Here is a 23305-nt window from a genome sequence, read left to right on the forward strand (position 1 = left end):
CATGACTGCGTAGGTACCTACATTGTTACTAAACGGCGGGACCAATTTTAACGAAAATTTTGTGTTCGGGTAGATTCAAGAATTGTTTTAATTTATTAAAACCAATTAAAACGCTAGAACTATTAAACCGACTTCACTAAAATTTATAGATTTAATCCAGACATAGAAGTTTTTAATGAAGCATTATATTTTGTAGGTACCTTATTCTTGCAGTATTTTTAATTGTTTACCCTCTGTTTTCGTTGTCTGTATCGAAGTGACCAAAATAAAACACGGCAAATAGTTATACTATTTTCATTTAACATCTACCATGTACCATTAAATGACTCTACATTAGTTTAAATGTACAATAATTATGACTATCTAGAAGTAAAAACTGACATTTAAAAAATTTACACAAAAATATAAATACACATCAGAAGTACACGTCCAACAACAGTCACTTTTAAACACATACGATGCAATGTTATAATATGTCTAATTAATATCAGTCTTCTTATTTATTAACGAGCATGATGTTGCTGGGCAAACTAAAAGGCCCTAGTCGAGATCTGATGTCAACTGCTCTCACAGCAAAATAATATTTATATCCAGACACAAACTGTGTTAGTGTACACGCCATAGGAAGAGGAAGCGCTTTGACGTCTCCGATTTTCTTCCATAAACTCGTGCTGGGCGGAGCTGCGGTCTCTTGATAGGCATAAATCTGGTAACTGGCTATGTTCTCATAATTGTCTTCATGATAACTGTCCAAATTCCAAGAAATTACTATGCCATTATCAACTTTTGACAGCGTTATTTCCGGAGCCGGCGGTATTAACTTCCAGTTGGGAGGTTGGCACTGTTTCGCACCTTCGGGCAAAGGTGCCGGATGTAACGATACTTTTCGATACGACGTTTCTTTTTGAATCGGCGCTGGACCTCTCTGTCTTACATCTGAAAAGGTAAATATTTGTAAAAAATTGCATACATTTTGAAATATACATTTTAAAGAAGGGTTGACAAATACGTACTTTGAGGGTTGATGGTTCTTAGCATAAAGGTTTGACCTGGCCGCACGTTCTGCCCTTGTCCTCCGCTTATTGGAATGTAAACTTTTCTGGGGCTATTAATGAGCGTCCCGAGTTGAGGACGCTGTGGTGCCATTAAATTTTGAGGTGGAACAAGCCTTACAGATTGATTGTTTGGTCTCGATGTAACTTTTGGCGGTGGTTCGTCGTCAGTCAAATCAACAGTATCGTTAGGTATTTTAACTAAAGGTCTTTTTTCAGGCCTTTGTGCCGGTGATTTCTTTGCAGCAGGCGGCGCAGTAATTATTGTTTTATTGTTCGTTGTTGGAATTTGGTTAGTTGCTGGCGTATTACTTTTTACGGCAGAGCTTGCTGGGACTAATCGAGGAACGGGAATATTTTGTTGAGGTGGTTTTGGAGACCTAATTATTTGAGGTGGTAAGCCACGTATAGGCTTATTTATAGGACTTGGAGTGGTTGCATTATTTACAGTGGTTACTACACTGCTGTTTGTGATGTTGGTTTTCTTGTTTTTGTTCTTCTCTGACATTAACACCTGTATGCCAACTGAGCGGGATATCTTTAATGGTACTATTGGGGCATTTGAATTTTTCTTTAACTCTTCCTGAACCGACTTTAAAACAACTTGCAATGCGTGATTCTGCTTTGTTAGCATCTTTGTTTTGTTTTTATGCTCCTCAATATTCTGTGACATTTTCTTTAATTGAGATTTTATCTCGCCGAGATTACCTCTGTCTACGACACTTTCAACAATTTTTAGGATGCAAAATTCTTCTAAATCACTTCGAGTCATATCAGCGAGATTTTTCTTGCATGTAGAGACAAAGTTAGTGGGTAGTAGCGGCTTCGGAGACGTAATCTTCTGTTTGTTTTCTTCTTTATCAACAAGATCTGTATCATTTTTCTTTATATCTGTTTTAATTTCATCCATAGGAATATCTGAAAAGTTAAGAAATTTATGTAGTATTTGTTATATTTACAGATACTTATACAACAAAATTTGGGAAATCATATCTAAGTAATGATCGTTACCTTTATCAATTGTTGAGGTATTATTCAGAGATTCTTCTTTTTTATCTTCAAAAATAGTATCATCTTTGTTTTCTATTTTAACTTTTTCTTTATTTTCATGACTTCCTTTAGGTGTATCATCGGGTTTTGTGCTATTCTCATCATCTATCAACATTATGTCGTCATCATCGTCCTCTATATTTATACATTGCTTATTAGATTCTATGGAATTTTCATTACAATTTTCACCAGCAGATAATGTGTCTTCATCATCAGATAAAATATCTAATGATAACTTGCACTTCGTAAAAGACTTTTTGGGTTCACTTGTTGAATTTTGATTATCGGGACGAGTTTCTGGTTTAAATTCAGTTTCAACTAGATTACTTGGCTTTTCATTTCCAGTCTGGTCTTCCTGTAAAGATGGAATATTTGAGCTTTTATTAGATACTTCATCCACTTGATTTTCAATTTCAACAGGACTTTCACAATCTTTTTCTTTACACTCGCTGGGTATTTCACTTGCCCCCTCTTTGATCAGATCTATTTCCATTATTTCACTGTTCGCTTCAGTATCTTTGGATAAAGAAATATCTTTAGCGCCTGTCTTTGCATCATCATCCTTTAAACTGGATGGTTTTTCTTGTTCTGATATATTTTCTTTATCTAACTGATTGTCATTGATGACATCTTCATTTGATGAGATTTTGCCATTTTCTATAGCTATCGTATCACCAGCTATTGGTACATCTGACTTAGTTTTATTGAAAAAGAAAGAAACTGTTTCTTCATCGCTCTGGTTAGACTGCAAAGCGACATCTTCATTTTTTTTCTCATATTCCTCAGTCGAGTTTTCAAGAATTTCATCTTGGTTTTCTACGGTACTTACATCTGGTTCTGTATCCATTTCAGTCTTATGATCGTCAGAATCCTTTTCAGAACTACCAACATTATTTAAACTATCACTTTCTTCATTGTTTGAGTTTTCCCCATTTTTATGTTCTGAGCAGCTATTTTCACCGACTTGGTTATCTATAAGGTTACCATTTGCAATTTCTTCATGCTCTAAATCACTTTGGAGATCATTATCAGTGTGAATATTTGCATCATCTATATTACTAGATTGGTCTACAGTATTATCTATATCTGTTGCACTTTCTGCACATTCTTCGTCTTCTTTTTTATCAGTATTTTTTTCTATGCTCTCACTTTGAACAGTTTGACTAGAAGCTGTATCAACAATAGCTGTATTTTTTTCTTCATCTACACTTAATTCGTTTTGGCCATTGACTTCTGATTTCTTAGTACTATCAATATCACTATTTTCGGTGCTTTTATCGGCTACAATGTTATCTACTTTCTCAATATTCTCTTTATTGCCGTTACCGTTAGATATGCTGTTGCTTAATTTTTCAATAATATTATCGGCGTTAAATTTTTCATTTATAGATTCTTTATCAATGAAGGCCATTTTTTTGTCAATGCACGTTTCAGTTTCAGTATCAAAAATTAATTGCATTTTGTAGCATGTCCAGCGCCCTTCTCACGGAGATTAAATCTGAAATGAAAAAAGAAAATTATTATAATAAAATATAGCTACAAACTGACTACAGTAGACATAAAAATATGTATAAGAAATCATCCATATTCATACATCTGGTCGCTAAGTTGATAACAGCCTTACGATGCGAGAGAAAACTTATTTAATATAGCGCCATCTATCGGAACTGTCAATTTCTACAAAATACTACTTTACGGCACATAGGGTGTGTCCGTTTGTCCAATAATAATACGACAAAGCGCAGACACCACTCCCAAACCCCAATGACCTCTTGAAATCGTGTCATATTTAATATATCAAATTGTTAGCAGTAATTTTTTTAATTAACAAATGAATCACAGTAAGAAAATAATGAACCCATTTAAATCTTTACTTTCTGTTTTCAAATATAATATAGGCGACAATTATTATTGAAGAGTTAAAATCTTTTTATAAAATAAACATAACATGTAAAAGAAACATACAACAATATAAATTAGGAAAACACAAACACAAGCTTCCTAAACAGTTCTGACGGCGAATAATGATACCAGAGGCCAAGATAATCGGGAAAACATGAGATAAAAGGAAGGTTGCGTTTTGCCAGCATAGCACGTGAACTGGAGAAAGGGACATAGGAACTTAATAATATTGTCAGGTATTTAGTTTACACATTTAATAAACACGTTTTAAGGGTTAGTTGGTAGTTAATTAATTTACGATATATGAATATATATGATGTCTGCATGCATTTATGGATATTCATGTAAAGCGCATTCATATAGATTATACAAAAGTACATAATAATTTAAAAAAACAATTATAGGTAGCTAATAAAATATTTTCTTCTACAATCAAAATCGTAAAATGGTTCATCAGCTATAATCTATTTCGAGTAAGTACCTTCTTGTAAATAGTTACTATACGAAAGAAAAGGTGTAGGAATTTTAAAAATTCGATTGAAATTTCCGCATTTCGACGGAGAGCCAATTTCTCAAAAGATCGAAGTGAACTACTTTACAAGATGGCAGAAAATGCACAAGGGAAATCTTGATTTGAACTTAGTTTTCTTAAGCCCAGAATGAAACTCGTTTACAGGCATTTCCAAACGTATACAGAATTACTAAAGTGACGGAAGCCGGAAAGCTAAAAGCTAATAAGTTTTCTAATAAAGACGAAAAACAAAAATTATATTTATCTAGTTGTGGCAGGGATTCTAAAGGAAAGTGAGCATGAATAAATTGTACAAAAAATTATATGAAATCTTCCGTCCGCGTTGTTTCTTGGAACGTCACGTTATTTCAAAATATAGTTTTTCTGGGGAATTAGGTATGTGAAGAGAATAATATCAAATGTTCTAATCTCCGAGCATAAAATACCTTTACAAAAACTTCCGTACTTTCAAATTGGAATTACGTATAATCATGAAACATTCCTGGACAAGAAGCCGATTTCAAAGTCCAACGGTTACAAAACCTAACAATATTTTTAGCTAACTTAATTTTTTACCAGAAGTAAAGTGGTACCTAATTACCACTTAATTTTCATATTGTAGCCAGACCTTCAATGAGGACAATAGTATATTTAATGATTTCAGAGTATGCCAAGCACACGTGTCAGAAGTGCAACTTCTTTGGCAAGATCGAAAGATACCAAAATCGAACCAAAACCGATCGAAATCCATGACGTGACGGTATCGCCATGACGCGGCCTTGATATTTTATTCTCAGCGCGCCTAAAGAAGTTTGACATCAAAGATCACAAAGAGAAATCAAATCAAGTTTAGAAGAAGACTAAATAAACAAGCGATAATTTTCTCATTTCTATAAACGCAAAAGCTCAAAATTTTTCCTAGAGATACGTTGTTTAAAAAAAAAATATTAAATCTTACTATAAAAATATAACCTTCCGACTACAGATAAGTACTACAATTTAGCCAAATACTCACAATATTACTTATGACCTTAATATTTCTGTCGCCGTACAAAATTCCATCTGTTAATAATTATATAGTGCTCCTTAGCGACCAAGATCTAGTTATTCTTAAAAAAGGTAATAATTTTCAGATGAAACTCATAAAAATAATAGGTACCTAACTAGTCATATTTTGACAAATTCCCATGGTTGCTATGGTAACGCGATTGAAAATCAAAACGTCAAAGTGACATCACAAATGCAAGGAGCCATCAAAGGATCATAACCTGGTCTGGATACGAAGAGCTTACTATTTAAAATAACACATTATTAACACGCTTTTATTAGCTGCACCTGTATGTTTGTTTGTAACAGACTCCTTTAGACTTGATTATGAACCCAGTCTTAACCGTCATATTTAATTCAAACTGTGCACACTTAATAAGGGTGGTAAATGGTAATACAATAATTGCAAAGATTAAGTACTTATATTTTTTTTAAACTATATTAATTATTTTTTCTGGGATTTTCATGAATAATGATTTGATACATCAAGGAGCTACAAGCTTGAATTACAAAATCTACAAAATCACATTGAAGGTTAACTTAAATGATATAATCGATTTGAATGAATCAATGAAACTGAAACCGAAAACGATCACTTTAAATTACGATTGATATAATAGGAACCATAATAGGAACTATTCGGAACTATTCCTATACCTAAATAGACTTAATTTTTTAAAATAACTAACTTCCCCCTTCTTCGTTATCATTAGATAAAATACTCCTTAGAGTATTTTTCGAAATCAAAAAATAATATTATTGTAACCTTCCCTGAAAAATCATTCGTGACCAATGTCTGCCACTCTTCATTTAATTCCTTTAGACCCGATTTCACCAATATTTTCTAAATCAGAGATTTATTAATCGAGCTTCAAAATAAACATGTATTATAACATCGTTGTCAACTCTTCAGGTCCCAAAAAGGAAATCTAACAGCCGTTTATCAAATCGACTTTTAACTGAGCGACTCACGAATCATTCATTCGTATTTTAAACCGCCCGATACAAAATGTCATAGTTGACAATGCCATAGTTTCGCACATTAGGGCTATTTGTTCTAGTTGTATAATAACTGTCATGTTTGGATATTCGACTAAATCGAGATGTTCTGATACAGTTTAGAATAATAATAATCATGTAGTAACTTTTACGTTTACTGGTTTATATGTCAAACGATTTGGTCGTTACCATGGTTACAAATGTTTGATGTTATTTGGAGATTGTTTTGTTGTGATTTTTCTTGTGTTATTTTAATTTTATTTTGAGTTGAATAAATACAATAATGTTGAAGAAAAATCGCGGTTCAATTTCACTTGGTAGAAGGTAAACTGGATCTGGTTGAAATTACGAAAAAAAATTCGGAGTCCGATGGAAAGTGGAGAGATATCTCATACTAGAAGAGCAATTAACAAGAAAAATAAAGACAAAGATGAAAGAAAGCAGTAAATCAATAGTAAATTCTTGTTCGTAATAACCTAGTATCTAGTTGTTATAACCAATTTATTGAATGATGTTGATAGGTACAATCTAAGGGTAGGTACAATAAAAATGTTTTATAAAAACACAAGTTTTATTTATTTAGGTAACTAACATGAAAAATTACATTTTTCTATAACAATGTCACATTTAAATTAAATTAGGATCATCATCATCGTCAGCCCATATACGTTCTCATTGCTGGGACATGGGATTGGTAGTGCCACAGAGTACTTTTTTATATATGTATATGGTAGTGCTAACTTTAAACTTAAACACGGTAAGGGTCATTATCCACCACGCTATCTTATGATATGTCGGTTTCCTCACAATGTTTTTCACCACTGAGCCATCACTGCACTGCACTACAATAAGCAGTTGGTCTGTAGGTGAAACTGATTGATTCCTAAAACAGAATTTAAAATTAAGATAAGTAGGTACATTTCATAATCATGAGGAGGCCTGAGCCTTACCTGAGTAGTGGTGAAGTTTACATTTGAAGTACCTATATTGGTATTCAATACTAGATTTGACATGACTCACAGGATAATTATGGTTGAAATATTACATTGGTATTGAAAATAATACAGTATGTAGGAAGGAACCTTTTATGCACATAAATATAAATATTACCTCACGAGATAGTTTTACTTACAGATCCGACGGTTATTCGAGTTTATCTTCAATTAATTGCAATACTTCCAAAACCGATTGTTTTGATAATGACGAAATCTTGTACTAAAATCAACATCATCATATTCTACGAAACAATGACGACCTCTTTATAAATTCTGGGCCGTCGCGTTCGCACTATAAAATCCAAATTATACAAATCATCCAACACATCTTCATTTTCAAAAATAAAATAGTATGCAGAGTCCATCTTGACAGCAAGAAAACATCAAATCATTTTTTCTAATCGCTTGTTAAAAATTTAAAGAGCCTCTATGCCAGTAATTAAATATGATGCCGTGTTAAGGAAACTAAACCTCGATTAGGTCATGGTGGGACACTCTCTTACATTGATGTCGCGTTAAAAGAGTTAACAACGTGTTAAACTAACTAACAGAGCTTGGTGAAACTGGGCCTTAGTATCTTTGAAGTAAAATGACATTAACCTCATTATTGTAGTGGTCTTAAGATTTGATACTTATAAACTTCTAGCTCCTATTTATCTTCTGAAATGATTAAAAGAACTAGATTTTTTAAAGGTCATAATAAAAATATAACATTAATCCCTTAGATTGAGCCCAGGTGATTTCTGAGACCAAAGATTGACATGTGTCCACAATCAGTAACGTAGTAGAAATGAAATATAATGAATAAAATCACATAATATCATATCACACAACAAAATGGCGGAGTTCCATGACGTTCTGCGGCGGAATTCCAAATTACATTTCCTAAACAGCTAGGTATAGCCACAGTATAGCACTGATGAACGGAGTATGCGGTCAGTGCCACGGAAGTCTGGGCGTCACGCTCTCGCAAGCGACACAGAAGGTTAGATAGAGGGAGACGGCTAGCGTTCGATCATTGCGCGCGAGCGAAAATAAAATCCAAGTTGAAGGGAAGGCCTGGCACCTATTGAACGCTAACCAAGAGTCAAAACCTGTTATGCTGCAGAACTTGCACGTTTAATGTTGTTAGTGCAGCTGATAGTTTATCACCAGCCAAATGAATAAACAGATAGGGTGATAATAACCACACGCGTGTAATAGATAGGTAAATATAGAACTATAACATTTGATAAAATAATTTCTTGTCACCGTTCTACTTGTACACAGGAGAAATTGAAGATGTAAAAAAAACACGTCATTGTTTCAATATCAAATCGCATAATAATTTGCATAAACAATATGCCAAGCTCATTTATGAAAAAATTAAATAATAATTAAAGTTCAGGAATCCATGTAGTTATTCATGCAACAAAGAACATTCGCAGAATGTAAAAAAAAATGCGTTTAACCCTAACGGAACGGAACGAACCCGGCATTCAATTTGACAGATGACGTAGACCAAAAAAAAATCCCATCGGTGTCAAAAATACACAGCGGATCGGAGCAGAGAGCTAATAAAGTAGTTATATTTTAATATTGGACATAAACATTACGCCGAAATCATACACGACTTAAAATTAAATAGGGAGGTACCTAATGGAATAGTGCAACGCAATACGTTAGTAAAATGCTATTTCGTAGGAATGTTAAGTTTAACAAAGGTGTGTTCACGGAACCCAAAATGTGCCCGGCGATTATTATGACAGCTGGTGTAGAACTCTAAAATCTCTAAAATTCAAGTGGATACCTAGTTTACTAACGAGGGGGCAGATACATAGCTATAAATAGTAACAATAAACAAAGTGTTTAAGAAGGATAAACGTTCATTTTTAAATAGTTTGAAAAAACTATAAAAGTGAAAAAAAAGAACACAAATAAAAATGAGCGTAAAAATAATCAATCTATAAATAATAATTTCTTATGATTCGTGTCAAACAATTTCCAAAAGCACATGAAAAAAATAGTTGAAAACAAAATACGCAAAACCAACAAAAAAAAACAATAAAGTGTCATATAGCGCTTCCAAATAAAAAACAAATTAAGTCACATGCTATAATACTTTACAAGTACTGACTAACTTAAACATAAATAATAATAAATAAATAAAACATATCGAGAACCCACCTAATAATTCGAGAAGAGACTCCAGAAGAAGAATTAAGAAGATAAACAACCACGCGAAACGAGCACTTCGTATTGCGGCTTACACATTACTGACGTTAGCAGAAAGAGAAAGAAGAAAATGGCCGCCGCCATGTAGCGCCACAGAAAGTGGCAAGTAATAGAACTAAAATATACAGACTAGGTTGCGTGTAGAGAAAGCCAAGTTCAGATCAACAACGCGCGGCGCGTGCGAAAGCGGGACGGCACGCCGGTTTACTTTACAGGCGATGTGAAACAAAAAACCCAGTATGACGGCAAATCAACAGAACGCTGTGTAGACTCATTACTCTATGCCTCTCGAGTATTATGTCAATGTATATTATCGCGAGGTCAAATTACGGAGTGTGTATTCTCATTCTCTTGCGTTCTACTTTTCAATGCTTCTCGTGTAGGTACATTTAGACACTAAAGAATATTGGTCTAGTAAATATCGGTTTATTTAGCTCAAAATAATTTTGTACCTTACTCTTCTGGGCACTAAGTACTAACGCTTTAAATGTAGGTTATGGTCATATTATAAACTAATTTTAATATGCGATTAGACAAGATGGAATTAAAAAAGTATCTTAAAAAATTAAAGTTTTAGAAATCCTAATATCACCTTATTGAAGATGATAAATTTTGGGTAATCAATGTGTAGATAAAAAAGTCGTACCTAATGTTATGGAATTTGTGAACTGCAGCATATATAAAATGGAGTTTTGCACAAAAAGCGTTTCGAGATCAAGCGACGTTGCCGCACTGACCTGCCGCGGCGTGTGTGACGCACGAAGGCAGGCGTAGAAAACCGATCCGCGCCGAAGTGTGTTGGCTCATTTAGAATGACTACTAAAATAGATTCTACTCAAAGTTATTATCTTTCCGCGTAACAAAAAACGTATTATTTGTAACCAGTAGTAACTTTTTTGTGAAAAGGCAATATCTTATTGTCTTTGCAATGTAGCAAAGAAAAATAACCTATCAACTATTTTCCTCTTTTTATATCAGTCAAAATTACATTTGCATAGCACAATACCCAAAAAAAACTAAAACAAGTTAAAACCTGTTAAAATTAGTATGAGTGGGTTAATACTAAAATATTTTTATCTGATAAACAACATTTATGTTTAAGTGGATAAATGTGTGTACCAAATTAATTGTTCCTTAAATATCAATTTCAGAACATCTCTAATTCGTGTGTTCATATCCAGCACATTATCATTCCTGTTATTAGCAACTTAGCAAGCTCATTGTCAAACTGCTACAAAGTAGCTTTCGATTACATTGCGGTTGTAGTTACAACACGAATTAGAAAACTCAGCTAAAGCCCAGCAATGGTTTATGAACAATCTTTTTCAACCACTGAATATAAAACTGTGTTATGTGTACAGAATTACCGACAGGCGAGAAGAGGATTAAAAATTATTTTATTTTTCGATTTATATACGCTATTAATTTTATATACTTTTTCTTGAATTGTGAAATATTACTTAATTAAGTATAAGTAGTATTTTTTATTATGCGCAGTTTTTATATTATATGCTTATAGAAGGGCCATTTTTTTATTAATTTTAATGTATAATTAAGAAATTAACAATTACCTACTTATTAAGTTACAAATTTTTGAAAAACCGTTTTTTTAGAATTAGTATAAAGAAGTTAAACGTGATTTTAATAAAAAATAATAGTAATACGATGATTATGTAACCACACTACTTATATCAAAAAAGCGATAAGGAATTGCAGGAAACAATGAAAAATTAATAATTCAATGCATACCTATTTCTAAAATTATTAACACGCCGACCGCGACTGTCAGGTAGTACATATTTACTCAATGACTGTCAGAGAATAATAATTATTAATAATACGCAACTACGCAAATGATATCTATTAATTATAATTAATAATAAATATAATGATACTCAATACTCATTTACACACAAAATGTGTGTGTGCATACTTTCGACTTTGGTGCCATTGGCCCAATGGGCAATGACATTGTGTGTGTTCAATAGTCAGCACAGTTATGAACTCAGCGGACCGGCAACCACGCAACGCGCAACTTGTACATCGTGTTTGCCTGAACTGCCGCGGCCGGTAGGTATTCGATCAGTGCGATGTTGCCGCGTTTCCGTTCTTCCCACTGCCAATTGCCAATTGATATTTATTTAGGTATTATCCATGGTTTTGTAACCATGTTGATATTCTTCGATCTTCTTTTCTGTGTCCCTATTCAGAATCAGTTACTGCAAGTTCCATTTTAGTCAGATTTAACCTTATCTTGAAATTCATCATTACGTTCAATAAAATGCCCAATGGAATTTGCCGCGTGACTATCCATATTATTATGGTCGTGATAATGATTTCGCTTTTTTGGTATAGAGATCTCAGATTTTGTTTTATAATCTGTTTTACATTTTGTGGAAGACCTAAGAAGAATATTCAAAAACGGATACTTACCTAGTAGGTAATTATCCATTTCTGAATATTCCTGCCTAGTTAAACACAGTTACATCGCGAGAAATCTTAGCGAGAAATAGATTAGTCACTCGAAGACATGTACAGAAAAATCCATATTCGCAGACCATGCCCATTGCCCTAGCTTAAACGGAATATTTAAAATATTCATTGCAGAAGTTAAGGCACCTGCTAATCCTGCTATCCGCCAGCTGATATTCAAAATTCCAGGAGTACCTTATCTAAAGTCTGCAAAAAAAATTGGTTATTGACTCACCAATCTCCTATTATCCAGTCCAGGTGTTGTAATCAGGAATTCCAGACGCACACGAAGTTTCTCGAAGAAGGAAGGTGAATGAATGCGGAGTCGTGCGCCGGTTCTGTATTCGAGCGGCAGCCGCCATTTTGTAGACTTACCACGCGAGATTGAGCGGGATAGATATATTCATTTCACTTCGCGTTGATAACTCTCTACGAAAAATCATTATCCACTTCTTTACCATCTAAGCCTATCTAAGCTCCCTTCTTTGACTCCTCTTCTTGCTTTAAATGCTAAATGACTGGAATACCGAATATTATTTACCTTTTTCTGATTATACCTATCTGTATTGTAGAAATTATCGTTCATGTTGTCTTGATTTTCTATAATTATTATCTTTTGTTTCCTTCATACGTATATGAGATGACTCATTATGATTAAAAACCTACCTAATAAATGTAGATGTTTTAATTATTTGTATACCTACTAATTCTCCACTTCTTTTTTTTTATTATAACAACTAGTTATTAACACAAATAACAAACATTTAGAGCTGTATCTAGGTCCTAGATTCTAGAACCTTTTTTTAGAAAAAAACATTCAGCTTTCGATAAAACTTGTGTGTGTGACAGTACTTACCTATCTAGGTACTAAGGAACACGAATATTTTTATATTATTTCTTCTTTGGTTTGATAATTGCGTAAGTGGGGGTATACCTACATTGTAATTTGTAGGTTATTAATAACACTAAATATGGATTAGGCGGTAGCTTATTTTTATTTTAATTAACAGATTCTGTTTATGAACCTACAATTCTACGGGCATTGTTGGTACCAAATGCAAGTATCTCGAAGGCCTTTCGAAGGCACTCGGTAAAATTAAAATAATAATTTTCGTATTACCTATATAATATATATTATATAGAGCTAGGCAATTTTTATGAGACTGATGACATCTATTGAGGAATAACAACACTTTCATATAGTTATAAAATGGTAATTTAATACATACCTTCAAAAGGAGAAGCAAGATATTTTTAATAGATTCCTCTAGATGGCGTTAAACGCAATTATTTACATTTTTCATATGCAATTAGATATATATATTTTTGCCGTTCATGCCACGTAATTGTGTACATAATATCTTTAAGTACCTTATTATTTACAGCAATAAAATGTTTTTACTTTTTATCTACGTTCTAAACCTTCCTTCTAAACCTCGGAGTTCTAAACGATTCCTACAAGCCATAGCTGTGAGCTGTCAAATATTTGACGTTGAATGAGTTGAATGAAAAGTGGTAAATTCAAAAATTATTAGAGACCTTTTGGAGTCATATTTTATTTAAAATACTTATTTGAATACATGTAAATATTGATAATTAATAAGTTAGTTATAGTGTACAAAAAATACCATGTTTAATTTACATTTGGCGTCTAAGAGAATAATTGTACGTAAAGTTAAGCTATAATCATTAATAAATATGAAGAGTGTTGTGTAGAGACATATTTATTCAAACCTCAATTAACTGTTACAGTTTCCGTCGTGTGCCTTGTGTAGATTCGGCAGATATTATGGTCAAAAGATAGAAAATAAGTACAATGAAATAGAAAAGAAAAATATTTTAGAGGTTATAAACAAATCTGATGTTTCAACTTTGTCAAGGTAACAAATGAGAGCATATCCATTACTTGAATACAATTTTATAATAAATTAAGATTATCATGAAATTTGGAATTTGTGTACAAAACTTGCATGTATATGTAAAATTTCTTATAAGGCTGGCTAGCTGTTTTACTAGTAACTTATTCTCTAGGTATGATGTAACGAAAAAAAGATCGAAAAGCATATCACAACATATAAGTAACAATGGACCAATAAATAATATACTGGATATAGAGGTTATTGAGGGATTTAGTGAGAAGCATGCAGAGAAACTATTTGACAGCATATTGCAGGGGAAAGTTAAAGTTGAAGAGCCAAATGCGGTGAAACAGATAAAGGGCCAAATATTAAATCCTACTTTGTCCGAGAGTATGAGACAGGTTTGGCATTTAATAGAACTTTTTTAGGTTCTTGGTTTGTTTGGGAGGTCACTTCTCCGTTCTTATATTAACACTTGCCTTTGAATTATAAATATGTACTATTTACAAATATAAATTCATATACAGTAGACCTGCGTTACGCCGGCCCCTGGCCTGTAATACGAATCCCTATTTTACGTCATCATGCATGATTGAACAGTGTACAACCTGTACAAAAAAATTTCCACCAACCATTATACTCTACTCGAATATATTGTTTTAATTCCAAAATATACAATGAAGCATGATTTGTATCTACTTCTGAAACAGAACTACATACTTATAACATCTTTCTTATCATTAGGTCCGTTATTTGAAAACATTCGGACTATAGGGGGATCTCTAGGCAGCACTCTATAATCCAATATATTCAATACTTCAACAAGGCCCTGCAAACCGATTGGCGGAATACCGCGGGTCTACTGTATAATTATCAATTTAAATGAAGAAACACAATTTTATTTACCTGTAGTACAAGTAAATCTCCTTGCCGTTTAGCATATTATTTCTTTTAAAATTATTACATTATAAATACTTTACTTGCTCAACAACATTGTAATGAAAAATTTAAAAGTACTTAAAAAACACTTCTTTTCCATGTTTTTCTCAGGCGGCAAAGTCAGTATTAACAGTGTATGTAACAATAAACTCAGTGTCTTGGACGCTAATAGATCGCAGTAACTATGAAGTATTGGATTGGCAGTACCAAGGTATACACTACCCTGAGAACAAGAGATTTCAACTCAGTGATATTTTGGAAATTGTAAGTTTCCTTTGAGATGCAATGAATTTTTTTGCTTATTTACTTTCAGGAGCATTTGCTTTAAATCTATACTAACATTATAAAGCTGAAGTTTGTTTGTTTGTTTGAACCAGCTAATCTCAAGAACTACTGGTCCGATTTGAAAAATTCTTTCGGTGTTGGATATTTATCGAGGAAGGTTATAGGCCATATAGCATCACGCTAAGACCAACAGGAGCGGAGCAACGCAGGTAAAACTGCGGGGCACAGCTATATAAATAGGGAAATTTACTGTTAAAGAAAAATGCAATGAAATTTGTAATTTTTTTTATTCCATTATTACTTTAAGTTATAATTTAACTAAAATATAAGTTTATAATATTTACAAATATACATTGATATATTAATCTAACTATCCCTTTATGTATTAAATTCAAATTATTCATTTAAAACATATAAATAATAATATAAAAAAATAAATAATTTTTATTCTAATCTATTAACTTAGTCCTGGGAAATAGTAACAAAACTGCCAACAGCAGATCTCTACGTGATGAAGGCGGAAGCCACAAGCCTCCGAGCCTCTGGCAGTGACCCCAACAACCCAAAAGTGCTTGGCATTAACTTGCAGAAGTCACAAATGGTGGCCATGATGGTCGCTTTTATATCCGCTAGAGGGAATACTATCAGGTATGTATATACTAGCTGTTTGCTCTGGCTGTGCGTACTATACTATTTTCAAAAATTAAAAATATTATGTTATAAAAATGAAAAATATTATGTGAAAAATCCAACTTGAGTTATAAGTGGTGAAATATGAAATGTAAGAATCATTTACGTAAAAGCCCACACTTTTGTCTTTGAATGCATTAAAATGTTGTGAGTGAGAGAGTGTGTGTGTGAGCGAAATATTAATTAAGAAATGTTGTGCATTAATTATCCTATTGGGACCATTATGTAATTTCAGTTTTATTTTAAATAAAAATGAAAATATTTGGAAGGATACATCATACAAATACAATAGAATATTACTTATTATTTTTTATCACTATTTTTCAGTGTGGATATCGATGACGACTCCAATAGTGAAATGGTAAACAAATTCAAGCAGAATGTGTTTTTCCTGCGCTCCTCATTACCTTTTAGGTGCGTATTGGCGTAATATTTTTATTTTAACGCGCATTCATTCATTTATTCGGAACACGTGACACAGAACACAGAACACGTGACACGTTTCACGTGACACGTAACACGTGACACATAACACGTGACATAGAACACGTGACACGGAACACAGATCACGTACACGTAACATAGAACACGTCAGTCACGTGCTCCGTACAAGACAAGGCATTTTCATCATTAATCAATTTTTTACAGTTTTTAAATTTTAATGAATAGAAAAAAAGGATCATTCTGCTGTGTTCAAACCTGCTTTTTACGCTGTACCGTGGTCCGCTGGGCACAGCTAGTAAAAAAATAAAAGTATTCATTGTTGCCAACAACGACATCTGTTAATACAATTTAAAACTCGATTGTTGTAGTTTCGATATTTATAACGAGATGGCTCTCTAACAACTGTCATTAAATTGTCTGTTTTTTTTTCGATAAGATTTTTTAGTGTTTAGATTTTTTATGGTCTATTCATTTTCATTTGTTTGCATTGTTGTGTTTGTATTTTTAAAATTGTTTCTGAAAACTTGCGTGGTCTATAAAATTTCTATAATAGCGTAATATAGACAAATAATTTTGATATAAGCGATAGCAGCAAGCAGTTCCTGAGATAAGCGCGTTCAAGCAAGCAAACAAACAGAAAAACTCTTAAGTTATATTATAATACTAGATTTCCGCCCGCGGCTTCGCCCGCGTTTTCAAAGGAAAACCCGCATAGTTCCCGTTCCCGTGGGATTTCCGGGATAAAACCTATCCTATGTGTTATTCTGATGTATAAGCTATATTGTGGTAAAGTTTCATTCAAATCCATTCAGTAGCTTTTACGTGAAAGAGTAACAAACATCCATACATCCATAATTCCATACATCCATACTTACAAACTTTCGCCTTTATAATATTAGTAGGATTATAATTTTTCATTACAGGTTATACGGCACCCTCATAGGCAACGAAAGAGTGACGTCAGACCAAACGGTGGACATTCTTCTAAAGGAAAATAATCAAAATATTTCTTCAAACCAAAATCACGTATTTGTTCCAGAAAGATTACAAAATAAGTTTAGAGACCAAAATGATTTGGAAAGGGACATGATGGCCCAGTGCATGCTGTTTGCACTTACATTTATGGATCTATGTATATATAGGAATAAAGATAAAATTGATAGGTTGTTGTCGAAGAAGGGTGAATAAATTGTTATTGTATATGTTGTGTTTTATTTTTATTGTTTTGTAGATTATTATCTTGGCCCTGCTTTGCTTAGTAACCCGGGGTTAGAAATATTTTATAGCCTATATTATGTTATTCGGCAAAGATGTGGCTTTTCAATAGCCAAATATTTTTTGAAATCGGTATAACAGTAGTGAGTTTTTTTGTTTCACGCCTAAAAATAAATCGTTTTTATATGTATGAAGTAAAAGTGTCGATTAAGAGCTAGCACGCAAGAGCAACTTTTGTCTCCGCAACAAAATAGTTGAAGAGACAAAAGTATCTCTCTCCCATCAACTCTATGGGGAGTTGTGTCGCTAGGTGCGCGCACTTTCTTACTAGCCCATTGAGTTGATGGGACATACAAAATAGTTGCGGAGACAAAAGTTTCTCTTGCGCGCTAGCTCTTTAAACTTGTAGTGGCAATACTACTTGACACCGATAAAAAAGCATACGAAATTTAAGGAGTTTTTCTTTCAAAAATAAATTGTATTAGAAAATTTGTTTCTATCAGTTTATGTTATATAGACTTCTGAAGGTATATTTGAATTCAGTTCAATTAATAAAGGTTAAATCTACTAGATGGCGCTTAAATCAGAAGTGTACTTACATTTTTTTAACTGGAACATAAATCCTTTCAATATTTCGATGCTCTCTGCATAATATGAATTATGCAATATATTTTTTATTGACTTTGGGTATTCTTGCATTTACACCAAGTTTGGAATTATTGTTCACTGACGTTCGTAAATTAAAGAGGTGAGGAGACACCAACGATATTTCTTGATTTTCGTACAGTCCAGGATTCGAACCTGCGACCTTTTCAGCACTAGTGAAATGTTTACAATGTACCTCAATTTATTTTTAGATATAAGACCTAATTAGATTATTCTACAAAAATAATTCATTCAAAATAAAGTCTTTATGCTAGTGTTATGATGTGATTTTAGACTATGTTTTTGAGCGCGCCATAGATCGCACTTTAACTTTACTACCTAATTACTTTGATGGAAAGATCTACTTTCACCCAAAAATATATTTCTTGGCCAGCCTTGATCCCAAACTTAATAGTCATTAAAATATTATTAATTTAATTTACCAATAAAAATATGTACCTATCTAACATATACTATTGGTATGTGATTGACAGTCAAATTAAAGTGCTACTTCGCGTACCTACCTAACAATCGGGGGTTCCGACTTTTAACAGTTATTTGTGTGTATACATCTTGCTTCAATAATATGTTAGCTTTAAAACAGGTAAATGGTAAAGGGGCATTAAAAGAAAAATAAATAAAACTGCGCTATATTGCTTCAGTTGGACTAAAAAGTGTTTATTTGATAAAATACAACGAGCTTACTTTTTACAACATTTTACTTCTATTAAATGACAAAAACAAACAAAACCCTTAATAGAATAATAATATACATAAATACGATGGTATCAACTTTAAACGCATAATATGTAACTAATATAAATGCAAATCTAGGCAAGAACGTTACAATTCAATTAAAATACAATAAATCTAAAATAATAAAAATTAATATAATTAAAAATAACTATACGAAAAAAGTTACATCGTGAAGAATCTAATACAAATTTTCTATAAGATCACACTTATACTTTTGACCTAACCGAATCGAATTTTGTATTTAATACTGATATCATTTTGGAAGAACTATAAAATATATTTACAAATTCACTTTTTAATATTAATTGCCAACGTTAAAATTTTTCGCCCGGATCTTTGTGACCGTATCGCAACCAACTGTTTCGAAAAAGAAAAACAAACAGAAGTCTATGGTGAAAAGGAAATAAAACCTGTTTAAATCTGTACTGTGTAAAAAGTTCGATCTTGTATTCTGGGATTGTATAAAATCAATCTCATATAGTCTATTTCGGTGTATTTGTATGTAAGAAAATATACTCTATTGTAACACTGTGAGCGGGGCTGTAGAGAGATGATCTGTAGGCCTATCAGAGATTGGTAACAACTACGCTATCTATGCAACTAGAAAATATTATACACAAATAAAATATGAAATAATAGTTACTATATAGGGGTCATTATTATCGGCAAAATTAATAAAATAACTACAGATCTATGTTTATATCTATCGTTGTCTGTTTTCTGTAAGCATATATTTTATTGTATTTGCATTAGTTACATTTTGTGTGGGTTTCTGGTCATTTATTGCAAAACAAACATTGGTTTAACAATAAAATCTGGAAGACAGTGGGAACGACGCGAAGTCCACAACAAAGCGTCTAACATTTAAGAAAGTTTGAATCAATTCTCTGCAGCCCCGGAATAATTCTGTAGAAACCTAACAACATTGTAAAATTACCAGTCTATTGTTGTATATTATAATAAATATGTACAATTAATAATATAACAGCACCCATTTCACTGAAAACCAATATTATCTAACGAATAGCTACGCCGCCCACTATGCTTTAAAAAAATCTTTGTAATATGTATATCACGCCGTTATTGTATAAAAAATCTATTGTATATCATGTAAAATCTGTATATCTATTGTACTATCCGGTATAAGTAACTTTATTGTATTTAAATAAGTATTGTAGCAAAAATAAGCGGAATGGGCGCCGTAACTTCAACTGTCGCGTCTAATAAAATCTGTAAAAAAAACTCAATCCAGACTACAAGATCATATATCTAATATGTTTTATCTTTTATAAAAAATTCAACAACTCTTATTTTATTGTGGAACTGTTTCAACAAGTCTCTATTGTGATAGAAATTAATTATTATTCATTTTAATAATATAAGTGACAGCGGTTGGCGAGTGTGGCAGTGTACACGATGGAGTTAACAACAAATCAAACGTAATGTAGGCCACCTATGTTGGCTACCAATTATTCGCTTATCTATACTATCCGTTACATTAACCTTACAGTAAAATAAGCACATTAAATTATAATACAAATTATTTATAACGCCAAAAAAAACGTGTATTGCACTAAATCCGCAATTATTGCTCGCATGTAGAGATAATTTTTGTGTTCTATACAATGAAATAATAATTCAATTAAAAAGATACAGGTTAAATACGAAGTACATGTAAATATATAATTATAAACTACAGCGTAAATGGAAGACGTAAAAATAATAATTCGTAGCCAACGGTTCAAATAAAATACAAAATCCCGAAACTCTAATTTCCTTACTAGGCTGTCTAAAACAATGTGGAATCTAATATTTAATTTTGGAGTAATATAATGACAAATTCACACTCTTAATCTTATTTTAAAATTGTGCTGGCTAAAGATATTTTACAGATAAAAAATAGAACGTGTATATAAGACAGCGTGTACAGAAGAAATAATCCTATTGTAACACAATACTTAAAATATAATAAAATGGATCCAAGCATACGGATCAATATATTCATAGTAATATTAAAATATTTGAGGTTAAAAAAATAGAAAAATTTAAATCAATAAATATAATTTGAATCTGTGTAGAGATATCGCGTACTAAATAGAATTTTAATTTGTTTGTAAAAAGCTTTGAAATAGATAAAGCGTGAAATACTACGATTTTTCAAATACATATTATTACTATGGTCTTAGAAGCCATTGTAAAAAATCTAGGCATAAAGTACTTTACATAGATATAAGACTAATTTGCCAAAACTTATAAATATGTAGATAATCTCGTGACTAAGAGATCAGAAATAAATGCAACGAAAAGTGAATGATTGATAAGACCTAATGTTTACGCACTGTCTTTTATATATAATTGTACTTTTAAATATTTTACCGGAGACTAAGTATTATAATATTTATTCAAACGTTCCCATAATTTCAAAGAATCATTTATCGTAAACTCATTATGGGCATTAAGGAATTTATTAAATTAATTTTTAATCTAATCGTGTGGATACATAATTGACAGTATGTCGTAATTTGGCGTGAAATTATTAATCCCTTTTTTATAAAGAGGCAAGAAAATGCAAAATAATAGGTAATAGCGGAACTAGATAGGTCGAACCTCGCTCGAAGTTGTTCTGTTGGAATAATGCGTTATTTTGACTCTACATTAAGGAAATAGCTCTGTTATTGGAAAATATGGATTGTTTGGGTTGGATCGTAAAAAAATCCATGAAAAATGATTTAATACCTTTTGAAAGTCAGATATCACGCCACTATTGTATCATTCTTAGGATTCAAGCTATCGAGTTCCAGGGAATTCAACTTGACTAGTCGCCACAGATTAAATTTGTCTCTATAGTCTATTATTTTTGTTAACTTCTATGATATTTGACATTTCGGCAAGTTCGCGGCTTGTCTATTCCTTACTAATGCAAACCAAAGGGACTTTAACCTAAAACGTTTTCACCAAGCCTAGCAATGGATTTACTTAACTTATTGTATTTAATACAATTGACGCTCACGATAATATATGCAAAGTATACATTTACAATGCAATCTTATTCTCTCCTTTTGTTAAACTTAAAATAAGTATTACATTCGTTAAATGGATAGCGATCGATTAGAAGAAGATTACTTAAATGTTACAATATAATAGCGTTAGTAAATCACATTAAAATAAATGCGAAATGTTAGTATATACGGTATATAAGTAGTTATATGAATGGAATTTCATTCCATATCCGAATAAACATCGACAGACAAGGCAATAAAAACTAATACAAAATTATGCTTCAACGGATTCGTTTGTCCTTCAATATTGACGGTTGCAGATATAAATAAACGTTACCAAAGCTAGGAACAGAGTAAGAACCTAACTAAATGTCAGTGGAGTCTACAAAAAATCAGAGTACACAAATGTCTGGCTTGTAGAGAAATATACAAAGTTTTGGATGCTCAAATTAATTGGACGGCACAGATAATTTATAAAAAACAAAATTACAGTCTTAAAAAATGACACGTCCATATTATATGCAAATCATAAGTACTCGCACTGACAAAACACGCACTTAAGTAATAAAAGAAAAGCGGACCGTGCTCTCTAGTACATTATACAATAATACAAGGACGCATAAAACTAACACAAGTAATATTATGTAAGGTATACACGAAAAATTGAGCAAAACGTAACGAACAATGAGCAATTAAAACAAAACAGCCCAAAATGCACCAAACTTTTAAAAACATGTCGGGCGTAAGAATTACGCGGGAAACCAGCTGTCAAATGAAATTAAAATAACTCGTTAAAATTATCTGTGATATGTATTAGGCTGATAATAATTTGTGAACGCTGTAAAATTATTTAAAACGTGCCCTTTCAGACATGAGGATATTGCGAAAAATTGACACACGTTAATCGTAACCAATTTCCCATCACTCGCTTCACGCGTAACTTACAAAAAACCTGATTTCCTGACACTTAGGTACTTAGCACGTGGTATACTAAAAATGTTAAGTCTATTTCACATTTACGTTTAATAATATTGTATGTAATAAATGTATAAAATATCATCTTTAATCTCTGTATACTTAATCACCTTTGTTTATATTTAAAAATTAAATCCATTTGTATCGGTATAAAAATCTAATTATAAATCTGAGGTTAGTAGTCGGCTATGGCACTGCATGTGTTTGTATTCAAACTTGCGGCGCCGCGCTCTGCTCCCGGCGCCAAAAACGGATA

At 32.3% G+C, this 23305-nt stretch overlaps 2 protein-coding genes across 3 annotated transcripts; one reads left to right on the top strand and one right to left on the bottom strand.

Moving 5' to 3' along the window:
• Nucleotides 1-280: 280 nt before the first annotated feature.
• On the bottom strand, nucleotides 281-12591 carry LOC123694482 (activating transcription factor 7-interacting protein 1). Of its 2 annotated transcripts, none has more exons than XM_045639928.1 (4): nucleotides 12478-12591; nucleotides 2064-3600; nucleotides 1014-1970; nucleotides 281-936 (listed from the first exon to the last, which is right to left on the bottom strand). In XM_045639928.1, the coding sequence occupies exons 2-4, from the start codon at nucleotides 3559-3561 to the stop codon at nucleotides 497-499; spliced, it is 2895 nt and encodes a 964-aa protein (XP_045495884.1). In that variant the 5' UTR covers nucleotides 3562-3600; nucleotides 12478-12591; the 3' UTR covers nucleotides 281-496. The 2 variants fall into 2 exon arrangements, with proteins under 2 accessions (XP_045495884.1, XP_045495885.1); XM_045639929.1 differs by lacking the exon at nucleotides 12478-12591 and adding an exon at nucleotides 9723-9876.
• A 1156-nt stretch (nucleotides 12592-13747) lies between these two features.
• LOC123694483 (transcription elongation factor, mitochondrial) lies at nucleotides 13748-17661 on the top strand. The gene is made up of 7 exons (XM_045639930.1): nucleotides 13748-13907; nucleotides 13995-14122; nucleotides 14274-14502; nucleotides 15152-15304; nucleotides 15792-15973; nucleotides 16343-16429; nucleotides 17383-17661. Exons 1-7 carry the CDS (start codon nucleotides 13872-13874, stop codon nucleotides 17645-17647), a joined length of 1080 nt encoding a protein of 359 aa, XP_045495886.1. The 5' UTR covers nucleotides 13748-13871; the 3' UTR covers nucleotides 17648-17661.
• The last annotated feature ends 5644 nt before the right edge of the window (nucleotides 17662-23305 follow it).

This window comes from Colias croceus, chromosome 9 (assembly GCF_905220415.1).
Source record: "Colias croceus chromosome 9, ilColCroc2.1".
NCBI classification, from domain to species: Eukaryota; Metazoa; Arthropoda; class Insecta; order Lepidoptera; family Pieridae; genus Colias; species Colias croceus.